Raw genomic sequence first — 21257 nt, 5'->3', positions numbered from 1 at the left:
GTGTATTCTTAATACTAAAGAAAAATAAATACATTTCCTTTTTTTTTTTTTCAGTGTTTAGAAATGTGTGAAGTGTGTTTACCTCACAAACCTCTGAAGCAGATTTTGTATATTGCATGTGGTTAAGTGTTTCCAAAGGACTGTTAATGTATTATAAAAGCAAGGGTTGTATATTTGTCACTCAGAACAGCCCTTCTGGAGGAGTTACTTCATCTCTCACTCTTCCTAAACAGGTTAACACGCTTCTTCTTCTTTTGGAGCTGGGGGAAAGAATACTGCCAAACTCTAATTTCCCATAAAGTTTTTGGTTGGTTGGTTTGTTTTGGGGGGTTTTTCGGGGTTTTTTGGGTTGTTTTGTTTTTTATATGAGCTTTGCTCTGCATTCCCTGCTTTTGGGCTTTCCATACCTATCTCCATCACCCAAAACTTGCCTGACCCCACATGTGTGAGGACCACAGGCCAGTTAAGTATCTATGTAAGCATGTGAGAATCTGTGAAGGAGAGAATTCTCAAAGCTCTCTGCAAGCCTTTGGATGTCCCAGGCTGCAGATGGATGCAGACATAACAGATGTATCAAAAATGCTTTGTCCTAATATACTGCCATGAAGTTTGGTTCAGTTTAGTTATTCCTCGAAGAATCAGTTTGTTTGCCTTGCACGTTGAAAATGTTGCCAAAGTCGTTCATTTCAGCAAGAGCAAACATAAGGGACTTGATAAGGCTTTTAATAGAACAGAAGGGGAAAATAATCTATGTACGGGTTACCAAATAAAGACAGACATTAAATGCAAACATCTGGTAGTGCAAACAAAAGCCAGGAAATTCAGCTGGGAGGGGGAGAGACTGAATCTGGATTCATTCCGAAATTACATTGGAATAGCTGAGAGGAGAACCTTGCCTGAAATTCCCACAGCATTTGTAATTTAGTTACAGTTCCTAGACTTGGACTTCTGGGAGTTGATGGCAGGATGTTTTCACTGACATGCCCTTGGCTGAGGATTTCCCATCCCAGTGCAGCTCCAGTATGTTAACTCTGAAGGCTCTTGAGAAGACCCTGTTACCTGATCTGGTGGGGAAAGGGAAGATGGAAGAAACCATTTATTTGCAGAACTTAGTCTGTTTATATCCCACTTCCTCACTAACTTGCATGGAAGAACTCTGAGGCTTGCCAGGTTAAAGGGGCTGCAATCAGCCCTGCGCTGCTCTGTTATTGTGGGTTTCCTACAAACCCCTGAGCAGGCACAAGCTCAGCCCTTGCTCTGGGGCCTGTCTTCACTGCTGCTGATCTACCTGCATGTGGGTAACTGCATCCTGCAGGGGTTTGGGGCATTTGGACAGGATGATGGAGGTGGATCCTAGTCTCTGCCCTGGCTCCAAGCCTGATTCAGTCAGCATCCTCTGACACGGGCTGCTGGGGCAGCTGGAGGGCCCAGTGCTAACCAGACCTCAGGAGCCAGCCTGGTAAACAGAGCACACTCTGCCACATCCTTAGCTGGCTGGGAATTAAGGAAGTTAACAGATTAAACACTTAAAAATAACTTTCATTTCTTTCACTGTAAGTCTTTTAAGCCTCCAGCCATTTAGGAACAAAGGGGACAGTGACCCACAGCATTCAGCTCTGTGTTAGCAACAGGCAGAGCTGTTTGAGATGCTTTGGCCCCATCATCTTGCTCTGCATAAGCACAGACAACTGAGGAACTCGGAATAGGGATTTTTAGAGCAAAAGGGTGTGAAATAGGATTAGCTGATTCACAAGAAGATGCAGTGACACTGCAGTGTATTTACTTGGGAAAGTGAAATCAATAGGACTACTCTGCTGCCAAACTGAGCAGAAAAGTCTCTTGAAGAAAATCAATCTTCTTTACAGACTCGTTAATGTAAAGATCAATTCACATTAAACTGTAATTAAACAGAGAGCTAATAGGAGAAGGGTAAGTGATCTACTGTGCCCCAGGCAAAATATATCTTGTAAAATTTGATAACTAAATACACGGAGAATTGGAAACTGGGAATGGCAGGGAACATACTAGAGCTGCTTGGAGAGAAGGGCTGATGAGCTCAGGTGCTGGTTGGAGTACCGTGATCCTCATGAAAAGGAGGGTACTTTGTGCTATTCCAGCTGGATGTTGAGTAAGACAGGTCAAAGACTTCAGCCAGCCCCTTCCATTTGACCTGCATGGTTTCTTGCAGAGCTTTTCCTCTTAAGGGCTGGGGATTTCATCATAATTTTGGTTAAATTAGCCACACTGTTAAGACTGTGACCCTTGTTTCTTGTCTAACTTTGATTTTCTTTGACTCTCATTAGGCCTTTGTGCTAGATTAAAGTTGACTGGTCTTGGAGGTCCATAATGGGACAGAATCAGAACCACACTATTGCGCTGTTGCCTCATTCTTTCACTGTGAGGGCTTGGGAAAGCAGCTGTTATTTTAGTGCTGTTTGCACGGCTTCACTTGTGTTGTCAGATAGACTCTTTCTGAAAACTCATGTGGTCTATTAGATTCTTTAAGCTGCTGTTTTGCTTTCACCCAGGACAAAGGTGTCTTGCCTTGTGAGCTGAAACAATGCAAGCAGTCTGTGCTCTGCTGCTCTGAGTGGGATCTTACAAATACATCTTCCTTTTTGCAGGGTTTCCTGGGAGCTGGGGTGGTGGGATTGAGGTCTGTGACTTCCCTTCATCTTTGCTCTTCAAGATAAGATGGTGCAGACTTGGTTGAGCCTCAGAACTGCAGCTGTGTCCATGGCAGCCTCTCAGGGTGACCCCTGTTAGAGGGAAGAGCCCAAAGCTGCTGCCATCTGTGCTGTTTGTAGAGCACAGCTCAAGCCTGAGCTGGTCCCTACACGAGGTGTGAGCTCACTTAGTGTTCCTGGCTAGGCCAGAGTAAAAACCTCTGTGTAGGCGGTGTTGAGAGCTGGGGAGCTTGGCTTGCAGGAAGAATGAGCTTTGAGCTAACACGACAGCACAGACGTAGCCTTGGAGGCCATTTGTGGCCAGGGATCCTGCTGTGCTAATTGCTGTACAAACAGAACAACTGCCTTGACCCCCAAGGGGTTTAATCTGCAAGTCATCTTTGCTGGAGTTAAAAAGGGATGATCTAACAATTAGAAATAAGGAGACTACTCTGTTAATTCCATCTGGGTCGCAGCAAGAGGTTTTGTGCTCATAAGCACAAACTCCAGATGACTCAGACGCAGCCGTGCGCGGGGTCTGGTTGAAGTCAGCAGGCTCTGCCTGTGTGCAGGACGTGCCTTGGGCAGCTCAGAAAACCACGCTGCCTTCCACTCTTCCCAATTGCTGGCTGGCCCGAGGAAAACTTTCTCTGGGAGCTAAGGAGAAGTGGTGTAGGCATGTGTGGATACATAAGCGGGAGCAGATTGACCCCCAGCCCCTGCTTGCATCATCCATGAGGTGTAATGTCTGCAGGGACCAGGTCTCCTGTGTTTGCCTAGGCAATTCCCCTTGGAGATGGAGGGAGTTGCTTTCTTCTACGCTACAGGCTATACTGCTGAGCTTCTGGGTTTGAAGGTGAAACACATTAATATGGAAAGGGAAAATTAAAAGAATGCTGACAGTCAGGCTGTTCTGTGTGCAGCAGTGTACAGGCATAAGATACTCTGAAACTCACCTCTCAGGTTTGTTTTGCTCAGAGTTCATATTCAGGCTCTGGCGTGTATAGTCTGCAAGTTTTTGAGGCCAATGACTGCAGGAGCCTTTCCCAGTGGAGGAAACTCTCATTAATCATGTGCTCCCAAGCAGCAGAAGAGATGCTGTTTTGACTTCTCTTTTGGGCTGTTGGAACTGTTCTAATCATTTGCATGTCCTCTTTGAGCTTTTAGATACAACATGAGCACATGGAAATGGCAAAGGATCCGAGGCTATTCCAGGGAAATGAGTAATCATTTCTTCTAGAAAAGCAACAGCAATAAAGCACACAGTTATCAGACTCAACAAAAGAGCATCAGAAAGTAATCTGGGCACATAGAACAGAGTGTAAAAATTGGCCAGAGGATAAAGATAGCGAAAGTTGGTGGCAGCTCATGAAATACCAGTTAGCCCTGGAGGCTGCTCTATTATGTGTTTAATAACAAGGATAAGCATTTTGTGCAGCCGTGGCAGCTTCTTCTGTGAGTAGAGAATTGCTTTGAGCTAGGCCAGCTCTGCTCTGGCATCTATGTGCTGCTTTGCAGGCCATGCTGGGTTGTTAGTTTGTGTCTGGAGGAAGGACAGGGCACAAGCTTAGGAGTTGGAACACTGGAAGAGGATGTTTTTTGTGCATGACCCACATATTCATTACATCCCAAAGTAGATTCCCCTATGGGTGGATCTGCTTACTCTGAGCTGGAGAGGATTTACCTCAGGGCGATGGAACTCCTGGATATAAAACATCTCCAAGGGCAGGTACATACTTTATGTACAATGCACGAAGTGATTTCCAAATTCTGTCCCTCTGCAGATCAAACCTAGATCAGTTGTTAGGGTCATTTGCAGCCATGATCTTTTGTTAAGGTCAATATGAAAAATAGCTTCATATTTGAGCCTTAGAATAGCCCAAAGTCACTACTATTAATATCTGTGGTAGATTGACTATCTCATTTAATGGCGTATGGCAAATAAAGCACACGTCTACAAAAGCAATTCCTTTGTTAGTCTTCACAGACCAAGCAGATTTCAAATATAAATAACTTGCTGAGCTGAAAGTTTTTTTAGCATATTGGAGTTTCCTGCCTAAAAACTGCTGGCGGTGGCAATTAAGTTTGCTCAGAGGTGAGTAAAAGTGAAGTTGAAGCTACAGTAAAAGCAAGTTATTTCAGGGTAAAATTCTCTCTCCACTTTCCTCTCTGAAAGCTTGGCCAATTCAGTTTTTAAACAAAATTGCACAATATCAGGAAGCTCTCAGTATGTGTTCTCAGTTCCCTACTGAGATGGACCAGTTAGGTCTCAGTTATCCTGGTTATATCTTGGTGCTTGCTCAGAGTATGAAATAGATGCCCAGAGAGGAGTAAGAGCAGGGGTGGGGGTAGAATTGTGGGGTTTAAGTTGGGTGGCATAAAACACTGGCACCATTAGGAATAGTGTAGGTGAAGACAGTGTTCACTTGAATGTGATCCTTCTATGTGCAGGTTGTAAGAGATTAGCAAAAAAGTCCATAGAAAGCTCATTTCTGACTGAATAAAGGCCAGCCATGTGCTGGATTTTCTCTTATTTTTAACCCATGTCAAATTCCCCAATTAATTGCAGAAGTGAACAATAGAGATCATGTCAAAAGTGATTATCTTGCAAAAGCAGCCCTGCTGGGGGTGTGCAGCGTGGAAAATGTGATTGCTGGTTAAGATAGATGAGAAAGTGATCTGTCACACCTTCAGATGGAGTGATCACTTGAGAGGCCACCCTCCCTTATGTTTGTGTGCATAACTCCTGCTTGTTAACAGGAATTCCACGTGAATATTGATTGGGAATAAGTGGTTGGGTGAGTACATGTTCTTCCTGTCAAACCATTTAATGTTCAGTTGCACATCAGGGAAAATAGCAAAGGTAGCTGGAAAATGAAACAGGAGTGCAGGGCTGTCGGAGTGGAAAGGCGACTGTGTTAGTGGTCAGATCTGAGCAGATAAAAGTCAGTTGGGGAGAGGTAGAATTAAGAGTTGATGACAAAAGAAAGAATCTATAAAATGGCTCGTGGATTTTAGGCTTAAATATAATTTCCTGTCCAGTCCATCTCCTGCAGATCACACACTGTGCAAGGGGTGCACCTTTAACAGGGTGGTGATTAGCACGAGCAGTCCAACCAAGGGATTGGACTTCCTGTAAACCCTCAGGGCCCTGGAAAAGGAACACCTTTTGGTGATTTTACCAAGATATTTTTGCCCTCAAGGTTGTTTTCTTGAGAGAGTAGTCATCTTTTTCAAAATAAAAGGAACTGAAGAAGTAAATGGTCCTACTAAAGAAGCTTGAAAAACTTACTGGCTGAGTGGTGGTGAATGCTTACACTTGACTTTACAAGATCTTTACCAGGGAAGCTTGAACAGCCAGTCTGGCTTAGCACAGAGGCAGTTCTACTCTAAAACCCAAATTTCCCCTTCCCTGGATGTTTTGACACGTTATTCTGGGGTTTCCCAAAGCCAGCCTTCCTACTTGATGAGCTTTATTAGTAACAGGGTGCCTGGTCTTGTGAAGAGCCGCTCTTTTCTTTGCTAACTGCTTTTCCACGCTGGAGCTATTCCTTCTTGCAGGCTGAGCAGTGTGAGCAGAGCTCAGTGAAGTCTGCCCAGAGGCAATCCCTGTTCCTGTGACCTTGCTGACAAGACAGATAAGCCCTTTCAACAGAGCACAAGTGTGTGTCATGTTGGAGCAGACTGAACGCCAGCCTATCTACATCTCTCAAGTGTTAACAGGAGTTTGACTGGCCAGTCAAAAATGTGTTTCTTCAAATGCCGCCTTTTTCAAGAGGCAGGTCTTTTAGCAGCTTCTGCTGCAAGTTCATGAGACGAGGGTTCGATAGTCTGGAAGATGAATTCAAGTGTGTTGTCCTTTCTTTACCTCCCTGATCATCAGTGTAGTTAAACCCACCTGTTTTCATTGTGTTCTGTCAAAGGTGGGAAGAGCCCCTGTGTCACACTGTGGCTTAGAGACACAGACAGTGTATGCTATTGAGAAGTCTGCTTGCATTTATGATTTGGATTAAAATTGCAGCATTATGGGCAGAGCCATTGCATTTGGTTTGCACTTGAATTGCTTCTCTGTTTGTGTTATTTTCCCCTCCTCACTCCCATGGAGAGACAAAAGCAAAACAAAACCACCCACAAAACACATGCGCTGTCTAGGCTGCAATGGATCTTATTTACTTTGATCATGTATTACACAAAGAGAAACTAAAATCAGTATCAGGATTTAAGGATAACAGTGCTTTCATGCCCTGTGCTTTTGGACCTTCTTGGCTTTCAAATGGAAATGCCATCCTTGATGATTAGAAGCACAAAACTCGCACGCAGTGAAATGAAGGGAAGCTGCTGTCTCTGCTCCAGCCCCTGCCCTGTGCTAGTTCAGTTGATGTCTGGGCTGGATCTGATTTTTAGATGTCCGTTCTTCCTTATCACAAACCTGACCCATCTTTGAGGCCGGTGATAAGGTGGGGAGCCTTGGCAGCAGCCCTGACACGGGCACTGTGCAAGTGTGGGGCTGTGGAGAGCAGGAACTCATCAGAGCAGCAAACTGGTGGGGTGAAGCTGGCCTCTTTCCTGCCTTCAAGGAGTTGCTTACGCATTTAATTTGTGATAGAAAATTGATTTTGGCTGGCATGTATCAGCGGCAGAAGAAAGCCCTTGAGGGAGAAGCACAGAAGGAAAAGCCAGTGGCAGAGCAAGAGAGTAGCAGACCAAAGATATGAGATGTAGAGCATGGAAACACTGACCTGACTGTCATCTGCCAGCAACTGAATGACCCCTTTCAAATACTGATGCAGCCCTTCCTTCAAAGAGGCTCTGCTGAGTGCCATGACCCCATTCAGACAGCTGTGCAGAGCCCTGTGGTTTCCTGCATTCTTGTATGAAAACTGCCATTTACCTTATATGACTCTCTTCCTTCTGTTCCCATAGGACAATTCTCCTTGCAGAGTTCAGCCCTCAGAAGAGCCTCTCCTGTCCTTTGCAGCCTTCTCAGTGCTTGCTCCAGATGGAGGTCAGGGAATGTGAGAAGTGACAGGAGCAGTAGCTTGGACAGAGAGCTGGAGAAGGGGGTGAAAGGCTAGTACAGCTCTGAGGGCTTGCAAAGTGCCCCTTTCAAAACCAGCAGTGATGGTGTTCAGTGGCTTGGAGATCCTGTCCCTCCCCTGTGCCTTTGGCCAAACTGCATCACAGGTTGGGCAGCCCCTGCTGAAGATACCTGGCCCCAACCCTTGCAGGTGCATCCTCCCTTGAGGGATGCACTCAGGGCTCTGCAGATAATCATGGAGATGGTTTGGGGCCATGAGGTTGTGCTCTGGTACTGAGTTCATAAAAGTTCAGGGAGGCTTGTTAGAGAGAAGCTGTGCCAGACAATGAGAGATGCTTTGCACTGCCTGTTTAATGGATCTGTGCCCTTTGTGAATACATCATTTTAAAAGCTGCTGCAGAGCACAATCTTGATGAAACACCTCGTGTAACCAGAAGAGAGCTGGTCCTCTTAGAACCACCCAGTTGCTGATGGGGGGACTGTGCCCATAACAGAGATTGTCTTGTCTTCAGGAATCTTAATTTGCTTTGATGTCATGGCAGGTTGTGTAATCTGCTGAAGAGATAAGACAGCCTCTGTTTTAAAGATTACTAACTTCTAATCCTGCCCGTCCCACACATTTTGTCCTTAATGAAATGAAATGCTGAAGGCTTAGGAAGTTGTATGTTGCAAAAAAAATCCAAAATCATATGGTGGCAAGTCAAAGTCCAGTGAAAGGAAGTGCAGATCAAAGTGAGGGAGAGAGCTATGAAAAATGGCATGACTTACCTCAGTGGATCTAGCACACAGCATAAGGTCATGCAAGAAGTCAGAAAGTTTACATAAACAGTGCTAGTGCAGAAATGTTCGAAGAGAATATGTATCTCGCTGGGCATGTGGTGATTTTGGGTACAATAGAAAAAAGGCTTTCCCTTCATGCAGTTCATACTTAACCCAACAAAACCTATTAATGATTGTTATCAGATCCAGGCCTTTGCTTGTGTCCAGCTGCTGTGAAAGACTCTAAAGAGAATGTTTGGTCCATGTGGCTGCCTTATGAAAGAGCTGTGAGAGTGTGCCTGGCAGCAGGAGGACATCTGCCCATGGTTGGGTACCCCGGGCACAAGGATGCTCTGGGGCCACTGGGAGTGCACCGGGGTCAGTGGTTGCAGTGCATCAATGTGGGAGGCAGATGAGCTTGGTCCCGTGAGTGGCCACAGAGTAGCCTTTAATAGACAGTGAAAACGTAGCCCCTGGGTCACACTGGACTCACATGAATAGTCCTCTTGACTGCAGTGGGTGAGTAAGAGTTTGCTTGTGGGAACAGAGTTCATAGCACAGCCCTCTGCAGGTGGCAGCTGCTCCCAGGCCCAAAGGGGTGAATTAGCAAATCTCATCTCCCAGACTGATTTCTGCTTCCAAACATCCATGACCTGGAACAGAGACACAGTCGCTTCACTGTGAAAGGTTGTATTTTTTTTCCATCCCCTCTATCTTAAAAAAAAAAAAAAAAAAACCAACCCAAAACCCAGGTTGTTTTTTAAACCTCCTGTCTTGTCCCAGCTGTGTGTAGCTGGGGGTAGTTTGCTTCATGATTCTCCATCCTAAACCACAAAACAGGGTGAGAACATGACCTGATAAATAAAAGCCCTCTGGAATATGTCTGTTTTGAAGCTGATGTACAGCAGATGAAGAAATTGTCTTCAAATTCCTGCTGTAGTTAGCAGAATAGAATAGCTCCATCAGCTTGTTCCTGCATCATTCCTATATGTGATTTTAAGTGAAAAACAGTGTAAAATGGTCATGGAATTTGTTTGCTGCATCTTAAACCTTTTTCTGAAGGAGTGCCAGGGAGAGGGAAGATCCTTAGTGATGGTCTTAGGTAGAGCATATAAACCTTTAAGGGAAAGTTCAGATATCCATAAAAAATTACGCAAGTGGCTTTTTTCAGTGGTTTGGGATTTTGTAGTTTTTATTTTTTTTTTTTTTCTGGGCTGATTTGAGGGTGGTGTTTTTTGGTTTTTTTTTGGGTTGGTTTGTTTTGTGTGGCTGACCCTAAAATGCAGTGGCTGCCTGGCCTGCCACTGCTCTGCTCTTGTTGTGTGTGCAGCCAGCACCTGAACAAACAGAGCTGTATCTGTGACAGCCTGGGAATCCGCCAGGATTCCTCAGGGAAGGAGTGATTCAGAGCATCTGAGAAAAGTGGGGGCTGCTTCCATGCATCCTTGCTTCCTGTCCAAACAGCAACCCATGCAGCCTTTCTCTGAAAGGACAGTGGGGCAGTTCCCATAAGCAAGTACAGTTTTTGTGTTGGGTAAAAATACACATTCTTGTGACAGTACACAATCTTGTGCCTTATTCTGGAAAGGCTGATATGACAGGGCAAAGTGTCAGACAACTGGTGGGGCTTTCCAGAGCACTTGGGAAGTGTGAGGGCTCATGCAGATCAGGCAGTTCGGTTTTTCTGGGAAGGTCCCATGTGAAGAGCTAGAGGATGGCGTGACACAGACTTCCAGCATGTCACCTGCATGTTTACTTCATCTTCAGCTGCAGAGATGGCTTCACTCTACTCCAAGGCAGACATTTCACAAATTACAGTAGAGAAGAAAAAGTTTTCTGAAGTAAGTCTTGGGAAGTAAGATTTGAGAATAAAATATTAAAACCAAGTAAGGAGTGTTCTACACTGATAAATTGTTTGAACTTTGAGACAAAGCTGATGTGCAGATCCCAATGACCTTCTTCCCATATGTTAATAAAAAATCGCTTAGGAGATGTTTGGTTATTGAATGCAGGAAGGTGATCAGGAAAAGCAGAAACATTTATGTTGCTGCTGTTGTAAACACAAATTCATCTTCCAGATTATCAGTTACTCTTCTTGCCTTGTTAGGAAAATTACTCGGGTACATTGCACCCTACTCTGAAACCATGATTTTATTTATTATTTTTTGTGTTTGTGTAGCGAGTGACAGGCTAAAATCAAATAGCAAATCATGTAAGGTGGAAGCTTAGGAACCCATGTCTTTGATCCTCAGTGTTTCTAGAAGGAACAGTACTGGATCTCCATCTCCTCAGAGCTGAGGAGGAGGAGGGCAGGTACTTCCAGGCATGTGTTAGTCACAGTGTATGTGATCCATCTCCGGTTACGCTGCCTTTGATCTCCCTCCCTTTGCACGGCCAGTCTCTGACACCAAACCTTGCCTGTCCTTCAGTAGCAAACCCCATAACTCTTTCTGGCTCCAGCATTTTCTTTCGTCGGTACTTTGTCAGGATGGAAACACTAACCAAACCCTGAACTTTTTAAGTCTCTCTCTTTCTAGTCCTGTGATCTCCCTCGTACGCTAATTTTGAAAATGTGCTGGCATATTAATAGAGCCCTGCCCGAGGTGCAGAGCCCCTCTTTAGAAGCTCGATTTTATTTTTGATGCCTATAACAGGTGCTGCTTTAATAGGTTTGCTGTATTACAGCTTCCCTTTTTCTCTGGTGAGCCTGGCCAGATCTGTAAGCTGACACTACATGAAGGCCATGCATGTGACTTCTCCCTGCCTTTAGCCTCGCTTCACACTGAACATTTACGCTGCAGACTCGCAGCAGCTACGGCCGCCTTAATTCAAGCTTTGTCTGAAGCAGGGGGTTTTGCGCTGATTGTATTTAAATCAGCCCAAGCAGAGCCCCATGTGCATTCCTGTCTGAGGGTCTGCTTGCTTTGATTTTCCGCTGTCAGCTTTGGAGTGGGCAGCTGCTGGGGGGAGTGAATGCGGCTCAAACAACAAAGGAACGTGTTTGTGCTGCTCTTTGCATCCATTTCACACGAGGAGTTTGGAGCTAAGGTTTAAATTAAACCGAGTGGCGTTCTCCTTGCTTGCTGCAAAGAGGAAGGTGAATTCTTCCCCTATTAGGTCTGGTGGAAAATGTTTCACAGCCTGTTTATCAAATAAATATTCACAAAGACGCTTCGAATGAGGAAACGCACCGGGATTAAAGTGTAACTTTACCTCTAAAATACAAGCTGAGATTCCTGGAAATGCTGCAAGCCTTTGACTTTGCGCCACCTGTTATTTTCCTGCCACCCCCTTCAGCTCCCTCCCGATTCAGAGCAAACCCAAACACGCTTTGGCTTCGCTGGAACGTTCTGCTTGTTTTCCTCAGCCCGGAGGAGCAGAGAGCGCGCGTTTGTTTCCTCATGGGGTCCTCTCGGGCTCGGTTCAGCAAAGAGCCGGCTGAGGTTAATCCAAATCTCCTGGAAGCCCAAGGGGTCTGTCCAAGGGCGGTGCAAAGTGCAAGGGCTGAGAGGCTGTGCTGCCTCTCAGGATTCAGGCAGGTTAAACTGAAGGGCTGGAGGGTGGATCCAGCTCTCCTCTCCCTGTGGCTGCAGCTGGTGCTGACCCGAGGGTGAAGAAGTTCCTGAACAAGTGCCATGTGTGCGGAGAGTGTAAAAGTGACCACTGCTGACTCGGAGTTACCTTAGCTTGGCACAGAGGTGTTCCAGGTCTGCGTTCACCACAGATGAAGTGTCTCTGGGAATGACGTTGGGTATGAACTTGGAAGTTCAGTTGTTTTAGCCAGGTCCTCCCATATTCATAAACAAACCTAAATGGACTTGGATGGGCTCCTTAGTTCCTGTGATTTCTTTCTCACTTGAGCTGCTTTCACTCTGGATTTTTAGTCCTCAGCAAAGGCTGCATCATCCTAGCTGGATAGTCCTTCTCCATGCACGTTGGAAAGCCAGAGGTAGAGAGGGGTTAAGGAACTTGCCCAAGGCAGAGGAGTCGGTGCCAGGGCTGGGAATAGAAACCAAGAGACTTGGCTCCCGCTCCAAGCTCTAATTGCACAATCTCACATTGAAGCCCTGTCACTGTATACTCTTGAGGTAACACTGGCTGAAGTGAGGCAGGGAAAGCTGTTTCCAGGCTGCGATACCTAAGGAGTGGGGAGAGGAAAGGATGCCTGGAGGTGTTGGTTGTGCAAGCACCGATTATTTGTGCTTTAACGCCTGGTTTCGGCAACTGCTACTAAAATCTGATCATTTGAAGCCAACCCAGTGTGAAGTGGTAGGGAAAAATCCAGCCCTTTTCCCATCAGTGATAAAGGGGAGAGGCAGATTTGTAACATCGCTGGTTTTTTGGTTTTGTTTGGTTTTTTTTTTTTTTTTTCTGTAAAACTGCCTTTCGATGAACAGGGGAACAAAGGCAGGAGAGCTGTGAGGATCCAAGTAACAGTAAGGGTTAAATCACATTTGGGCTCTTAGCAAAAGAATGAAAAATAAATTGTAATCAAGCTAGTAAAAGGTTTGGGCTTTGTTGCCTTCATATCACATGCTGTGTGTAGGAAAAGTCCCAGGCTTTGTTTGAAGTGCAGTGCTTTGAGAGGGTGCAGTCCTTTGCAGCGAACTGTCTGACATTCCCCAGCTGGGACTGGCCCGCGATGGTGTTTGGAGCTGAGAGTTACATTTGGAGTCAGCCCATGTTTGAAGGAGACTGGGAGAGGGAGAGAAATGAGCCAGTTTTTCTGCCTGTATAAAATAATGTATCCATCTCATCTGCCAGCTACAGCACATGAAAAGCGAGAGGCGAACAGACAGAAGTCACCTGGAAACTGTGAACACGGCTCAAACAAAATGGTTCTTTCCTGTCCTTTTCTTCCCTTCTTCGAGTCTGTCTTCTGGGATGGGTTGGGAGATCTGGCAGGCAGGCAGAGTGGATATATGTTGAGCAACCGAAGCACAAAAATATTAATTCTCCAAAAAAACCCGAAAAAACATTGGCTTCTGAAGAGCATTTCATGTCCAAATTCACTCTGTGCTCTCAGTCCCTTGCAGACTTCACTGCCCTGCGTAGGGATTGTCAGGTGATTTATGGATTCTCCACGTTCGTTTGTACAAGCCTTCATTTCCTGTTAATTTACAGCCAGATTCATCTCAGCCATCACAGCTTAGATGAGATCAGAGCTGAACTTGCAGCCTCTGCTTCAGGAGAGCTCCAGAAACTGTGCTCGTGGTTTGCTTTCACTTATGTCTGTGTTGAGGTACTTTCCTGAATCAGGCTTGGTCACACAGTTCATGGGCACTCTTTTTTAGAGGAGGAAAAAGAAGATGAAAATTTCTGAACCTTGTGATTCTACTAATTGAGTTAATCGCAACAAACAAACAAAAAAACCCCCACAAAACTAGTTGTAGGGGGAAAGAAATTCCCCTTGTCCATGTGTTTAGTTAACAGAGGTCACAAAATTCTGGGTATAGTGATTTTTTCCTGTATTTTAGTCTCACTATGCTATCAATTCAGTGTACCTCTGACCTACTAGGTGCACGGATGTGAAAATTCAGACTTTATTCCCAGCTGTAAATGAATATTGGTCCTTTGGATAGCAGCCATGGCCTTTGAAACAGTTGTGGTTGTGGAGACCTGTGTGCAGGTAACCCACGGAATTACCAGTTTGGAGACATAAATGATGACTTTCCTTTGATTTTTCTTGACACCTTGTTGCATTGTATTAGCAGCACGCTGCTATAGTGCTGTAAAATTTGTCCTTAATGTTTTCTGAGCCTGCACTGAATTAATTGTCATCTAAACTCTTCAGTCAAAGTAGTGTTTCTGTGCCTGTTTCCCCAGTGTTAAGCAAGGGCTATGTGCTGGCTGTTTAAAGGGTGAGTCTCCCAAAAGCAACTTGTTCTGGGGTTGCAGATTTTGCACTCTTCCTGTTGTGGACACCAGCAAATGCTGTGGTGAAACAATCTGGTTTTAATAACAGGGAGGGTAAAGGAGCAGATCACGATGTGGGGAGCAGGTCCCTTGCCATGTGCTGCTGGCATTTTCTGTCAAAAGGGAGGAGGTTTTCTTCAAAAGGGGCTTGTCTGAACCCCTGGGAGAGCCTTTAAGTTGGGGTGAAGCTGGAGAAGATGGGCTCCTAAACAGCTGTAAGCTTCAGTGCCCAAAAAGCTGTGTCAGACATCCTTCAGTTTTTTGTTTCAAAGAGCTGATGCTTTGTCAGGGGAGCTGGGACTTGCATTCAGGAGTGCTTTCACTGGCTGCTCTCCCCTCCTCTGCTCACCCAGTAGGTATCTGGATGGATTGAGGCACAGGACTTGTCTGAACTCTCTTTTCTATCTCTTATTATTCAGCAAGTTCCCAAGCGTCTGGTGAGCGTCTCTGTTTGGAGTGCCTCACTCAGAGCCTTGCCAGTAATATCAGTGACTGGTCTAAATTCACATCAGGCATGTGCTCTGCCTCTTGTGACTAATGCACAATGTATTTTTTAAATTGATTACTGTTCTCTACTGACTCAGGCCAGAAAGCAGTCAGAGGAAAGAAGTTGTTGGGGGGGCTGATTTTTTAGCCCTTGTTGAGTACAGATGAGGTCTAAAGGTATTTAACTGTTTGGGGGCTGTGGAAACCCTGAGGGCAGTTGGTAGGACTTTCACTAAAGAAAAACCTCAGATTGAATCCCTCAGGCTGCCCTGGCAAGGCAGCAAACACAGGTGATGAGTGCAGGGTCTGATCCTGCAGCTGGTGCTTGGGCAGGCACTGGCACTGCAGAGTTGTCCCAATCCCACAGTGGGACAAAAGTAGCAAAAGATAAGGAAATGCCTGCTGGAACATTTGCAAGCCTTCTTATTTCTGTATGTATTACACATCACTGTAACACAGTGCAAAGCTGGGAATTTTCAGAAGAATCCTTAGGAAATAAGAACGTTATGTAACTTTTGTTGAGTTTGTATTTACTTATTTGTTTCCTTCTCTGAAAGTCACATTCTTGGCAGGTTGGTTAAGCCACTGATCTCCACTCTTTGCCTTTGGGATTCAAAACCAGCCCTGTAGTAGGACTACACGTAACAAATCCAGTTTGGAAGTGCAGGCTTGTAAGAGAGCCCAGATTAATGAAACTGATGAGTGGAGTCAATAGTTGTGTAGAAGGAAAGAAGCGTCTGGAAGCCTGCAGATACCTGTGAGCTGGTCTCTAGCCAGAGGAGCAGCGAGGGGATTAGGGAATGTCTCTCTGGAATCGGTTTCTCCTCAGGCAGCTGTTGAAAAGTCACCATAACTCTGAGCGTACAAACTCAGGGCCAGCCTGGGGGCCTGCTGCAGCCTGGGATATTCTTTCTGTTTTTCTAAGAGAACTAAACAGTCTCTCTTCCTCCTCCCGACTGTTTCAGGCATCACAACAGGATCCGCAGCATTGAAGGCAGTCAACTGCAGCCCTACGTTACCCTGGAAACGTTGGACCTGAGCTTCAATGACATCACGGAAATCCGAAACGGCTGCTTTCCACAGGGACTGCACATAAAGGAGCTGTGAGTTTTTCTTGTTGGGAACTGCTTTTGTTGAGTTACCACAGCGGAGAAAAGGGCCTCAAACCTTCAGAAAAAAAAAAGAAAAAAAGTAGTGAACATAAGGAGTATGGGATTATTTGTTGGGATTTTAGGTGTAAATGAGTTAGAAGGCAGCACGTTGTCACTGTTGTCAGGTTATTTTTTGAGTGCTGTTTCGATTCTGATGTAGCTATAAATAATGCAGATTATTATTAATTGTGTTGCAGAGAAAAGGTGTCGTTCAGGTATCCTACATCCTTCATGTGTGGGTGTCTTTACAACTGCAAACCCACGAGCATCTAGAAGAGTGGAGAGAGAACAACTACTTCATCATTAAAGTGGCTTTCTGAATATTGAGAACAGAAATGTCTCTGTTTATTTGAAGAAAATGGGGTCAAGCAGAGAGTAACCCTCCCAACAGGATATTTGCCTATTCAGAGAAACATGAAATTATCTGTATTTTAGGTACCTTTGAAGAGGTGCAGGCATTAAATTTTAGTCTGCCTGCATTAAATTTTACACCAAAGTTTGTGTTCCTGGTTGCAGGAAGGTATGAGAGAGTGGTGTGACTGATGTTTGCCTGTTGTCCTGTAGAAACAGCCCCCTGTGGCTAAGACTAGGATCCAAATAAGAAAGACCTCTGGGACAGATACTGAGGGAGAAATGGGGAATGAACAGCATCATCCTGCACTGGAATAGTCTCCGGTTTCTGGCTTCCACTCCTGATTGCCTTGTTCAAGTAGGAGGATGTCAGGGAGCTCTTTGGAAGTGCCCAGCAATTCTCCACATTCATCACAGGCCCTGTGCCCTTGGTGCAGTCAGAAATTCAGCTGGTTTGAAGCCATCTCTGTACTTTCACCAGCTTGTCTGGAGACCCAACTACATGCTGATAAAAAGTGATTTCTGGCAGAACCGTTCATTTTTCTGCTGTGATTTATTGCAGCTACCTGGGGAGCAACAGAATCAGCACCCTGGAGCCTGGTGCTTTTGATAGCCTGTCACGGACCCTGCTAACACTTCGTCTGAGCAAAAACAGGATCACTCAGCTTCCTGTCAAGGCCTTCAGGCTGCCCAGGCTAATACAACTGTGAGTACAAATGCCCACTTTAATTAAGCTCAGCCACACTTTCTGGAGATAAAATGACCCTGGCGGTATGCACACCAAATGTCACCCTTCCTCACCTACTGTCTGTGAAATGTAGAATTCACTGTGCAGGAGTCCTCTGCCAGCTCCTAGGAAGACACACTGGGAGAGGGTCCTTTTTGTCTTTTAACTCTTGGCTTTTCAGGCCATTGTTTGGATCGGGTGGGGAGGGAGATGGGAGGAATGCTTCAGCAGACACCAGCATCTTCTGCACTTGACAGAGTTAGACAAATCCATTCCCTTGCAAGATGATGATGTCTGTGGTGCAGGAGGGGTTTGCAAGACCTTTCTATTGAGAGTGACAGAACTCAGCTGCCATGTTAGTGTTTCAAGGCCACACAGGTATCTTTTATGTGGCAATAAAAAAAACAGTGAAGGAAGGCTGTTAAACTGTGAGGTGATAACTTGGGTAGAAAGTTGCAGCTCAGATGAGTTAACACACACAGACAGTTGTTGTTCTGCCTGCACAGGGACAGGCAGACATCTGCAGCTATAAACATGCTTTATGTGTAAAAAAGTAGCACTAATGGTTGGAGAAATGGGCCCTGCCTAAGACTCCATGCAGTCTTTCCATCAAAGTTGATAGGCAGAAGGTTCACCTCTGTTTGTTAACATAAAGTCCACAAATGCTGTTGGAACTTGCACCCCTAAGTGTCAGTCTCTTGACTGAGAGACAAATCCTCAAGCCAGGGTGTGCATTTGTGTTTGTACGCATGCAGGATTTATAGCCAGTTTGGGATGGGATAGGGAGACACATCAGCATATGCATCTGAAAAGTCTGTTTTCTCTCAGTCGGAAGTTACTGTCCATTGAGTGAAGGCTTCTAATTCACTGTGTTTGACTGCATCATGTGCCGAGCCATAATGAAAACAACTCACTCTGTTTAGGAACACGGTTTGCACTGAGAGATGGAGTAATTGGTGCTCTTAATGACGGCCTCAGAGCTGGTTGTTTAACTCTACAGATAAACATGAATGAATTGCAAGTTATCCAGATTGGTGTGTTGTAGAATTTGTGTACAGTTCTTTTTCTGGCAAAGCCTGTTTCACTAATAGCCCAGGAAGTGCAGCACAACAAGGGACTTTAGGCCCGCAAAATCTTTATTGCTTACTTGACTTTAATTATACTCAACTTGAGTGCAAGTTCAACGTTGTTTTTTTAGGCAGTTGAAAAGTAAGCTTAAAGTCTCTATGGCTTCTTCATCTTTTCCAAAACAAGTTCAGATGTTGTAACCCTCACCATTTTCCTCAACACAAACACTGAATAGGGAACTATTCTTAGCTTAATCTTTGTATGTGTGGAAAAGTATCAGTTGTATAAGCTCTAGCTGCAGCTTTTAGTGCATTGTGTTGAAGTTTACCACGGACTTTACAGAACTGGATTTTCTCCTGGTATGTCTGGGTGGGTCAAGGAATCCATAAGACTGGTATAGGTTGGTACAGTGTGCTATGATGGTGTTCATATTGCTATTCAGAAAAAAGATATTGCCAAAATTTAGGGGTCCTTCCCCACCCAGGGAAACAAAAAAGAAATGTAATATGAACCAGCCTGGAAAGCTTTGTGTACACAAATACTAAGACTACATTGTTACTGGAAAAAACTTCTTTCACTCCTTATTAGTTTCTGATAGTAGAAAAAGAAATGTGACATTTGTCAGGGGAACTGAAAGCTTTCCTTTCAGACTTGGCCATAAACTTACCTCTTGGGCCCACGCTTTTGGGGCACCTGCACGTTTCAGAGCACATTTTTACTGGGCAATTACAAGTCCTATAAAAACAATGCATTGTAAGGGAAATAACGCTGACGTTTGACTGTATTGGTTCAAATGGTGTCTGCGCTTGAGGGGAGGATGGAGTGTGAAAATCAATGAGAAGGATCAATGGTTTAAAAGAAATGCAGAGAGAGGAGGGATGAAGAGGAATTGCTGCACTCTGTTATTTCTCTGTAGTGAAAGCCTGTCCCGGGGTGAGTTTGTTCAGGAGATCGCACCCAGCTGCCTTCCCTGGATAACTCTGGGATTGAAAGTTTCCGGTGCTCTTCTGCTGTCTCCTGGGAACCACTGACAGAGGAGCTGTTGGCATTGCTGTCCCCATTGTGTGCTGCACAGATGACTTCGTGAGAAAGGGCTGGGGTTTAATAAACTTGTTTGGCCTTGGTGATTTTAGGGAGCTGAACCGCAATCGCATCCGCCTGATTGAAGGGCTGACGTTCCAGGGGCTGGACAGCTTGGAAGTCCTGAAACTCCAGCGCAACAACATCAGCAAACTGACTGATGGAGCCTTCTGGGGTCTAGCCAAAATGCAAGTTCTGTAAGTTGGAGAAATGAGCTCTTTTTTCCTCAAACAGCCTCAACTTCAGCTGCTGTCTCATCCTTCTCTGTATTTTAGCAGAGACCTGTGGGCACCTGTGCCACTTCTTGTTCTTCTTTCTTTGTCCTGCATTCCCAGAGCTGCTGCAGCAGCTTCTGTTTAGCTGACCCACAGTTTACAAAAGCTCACTGCTTCAACCAAGTGTTCAGGAAAAACAGCACTGTTTTTTAAGCTGTGACACTATTCCTTTGAAAGTTTGACAATTTGAACATTCAGCATTTATCTCAATTGGTCTTTAAATATCTGGCTTCTGCAAGTTTGTTTTGACTGATAGATGGAAACTCTGTGTTGCAGACAGTATTATTCCACCTCATGGGATAGCTAGAAACCAAGCTGGCCATTCTTGGTGTTTTCTTTCCATACCAGAGAATAAATTGTTTAGTCATTGCAGGGAAATACCTGAAGCTTCCAACACATTTGGCTTCCAGGTGTGTTTGCAAGGTCTCAGGTGATGAAGGCAGCATGTTTCTGGGTGCTGCTGTCACACAGCTGAGACTCTGCAAATACAAACTTGAATGGGATGCTTTAAGCCCAGTTTACTTGCAGTGAAGCTTCTCTCTGCAGTCACATCTCCTTCTGGGCATTTCCTTTGTGTTGTCCTTGAATTTCTATCTTTGTTTGACAAGAAATGCCTACACTTGCATGTGTCCACATGGATATGTAGGAAAGTGTGTAGGAATGGCTAAAATCCCAGTTCTTTTTGGAAATCTTTTCAGCATTTGACCAGTGCTGCTTATCTGTCAATTCCTTCTGATTTTTCTCCACAGCCACTTGGAATATAACAGCCTGACAGAAGTGAACAGTGGCTCTCTCTATGGCCTTTCCTCTCTGCACCAGCTTCACCTCAGCAACAACTCCATATCCCGCATCAACCCTGATGGCTGGAGCTTCTGCCAGAAGCTGCATGAGCTGTAAGTTGGTTTCAGTTGTGTTGTGTGATTTTGGCAGGAGAGGAGGGAATAAGGAGTCTCCTCAAGGCTTCCAGCTCCCACTGTATCAACCTGCAGAAATGCAGGAACTGCAGGCTCCTAAGTGATCCCCTTGTTATTTATCATGTTGGGACCTTCAGAGCACCTGGTTAAAACACATTTGCACCAGAAACAAACGCTAGAGCCCAGTAAAAGTGCACAGTGCCAAAAGACCCTGGAGAGTTTGTGAGCTGTGGTTTGCCAATGTTTTTAGCTAGCTAGTTACAAGACTTGTAACTTGCCATATAATAACTGTACAGCCTGAAGGAAGTTTTGCTTTTTCCTCTGTATTTACAAAGAGCATGATTTCAACCAGCAGTTGACCCTTTAAAGGCAGCTCCCCTTGTGTCTCCTATTTACACTTTATCCTTCCTGTAGGGCTCAGTTGTTGAAAAGTAAGTACCTTGGCTTTGCTCTCCTGAGGTTTCCAGCTGGGAATACAGCCTGATAAATAAAGGAAAGCCTTGCTGCTGAGGGCAGCCCCACCCTAAAGGGTGTCTTTTGGGTCTGTGGCACTGCTTAATGCCTTTTTGAAGAGACACACAGGGATGCTTGCAGTATTTACAGAAGTAGCTGCCATCCCCTCAGTGGAACTGTGGAAAGCACTGCAAAAGTGACACATGGTCGGTGGAACTGGAATCCATTCTGCTTGGTGCAGGGAAATGTTAAACATTGTTAGGGAGTCTCCTATCCACCAAAAAGCAATATGGTAAAGCAACTCCCTGCTGCCAGAGGCCTCACTCTGCTCTCACACTAGAGGTGGGTATCTGCCCACCCAGCTGTGAGTCCT

The 21257-nt window shown here is 45.1% G+C and overlaps 1 protein-coding gene across 1 annotated transcript in view; it reads left to right on the top strand.

The window, feature by feature from the left end:
• The window catches only part of LRIG1 (leucine rich repeats and immunoglobulin like domains 1), a 92387-nt gene that overhangs the window by 41838 nt on the left and 29292 nt on the right, over window positions 1-21257 (top strand). The window contains 4 exon segments of the mRNA XM_066195632.1: window positions 15831-15968; window positions 16930-17073; window positions 19296-19439; window positions 20267-20410. Coding sequence (XP_066051729.1) covers window positions 15831-15968; window positions 16930-17073; window positions 19296-19439; window positions 20267-20410 — 570 coding nt within the window.

Source organism: Chamaea fasciata, unplaced genomic scaffold (assembly GCF_029207755.1).
Source record: "Chamaea fasciata isolate MVZ Bird 193981 ecotype frontalis unplaced genomic scaffold, bChaFas1.0.hap1 SCAF_13, whole genome shotgun sequence".
Lineage (NCBI taxonomy): Eukaryota > Metazoa > Chordata > Aves > Passeriformes > Sylviidae > Chamaea > Chamaea fasciata.
Note: the sequence above shows the minus strand (reverse complement) of the source record. Positions and strands in the feature narration are given on the sequence as shown.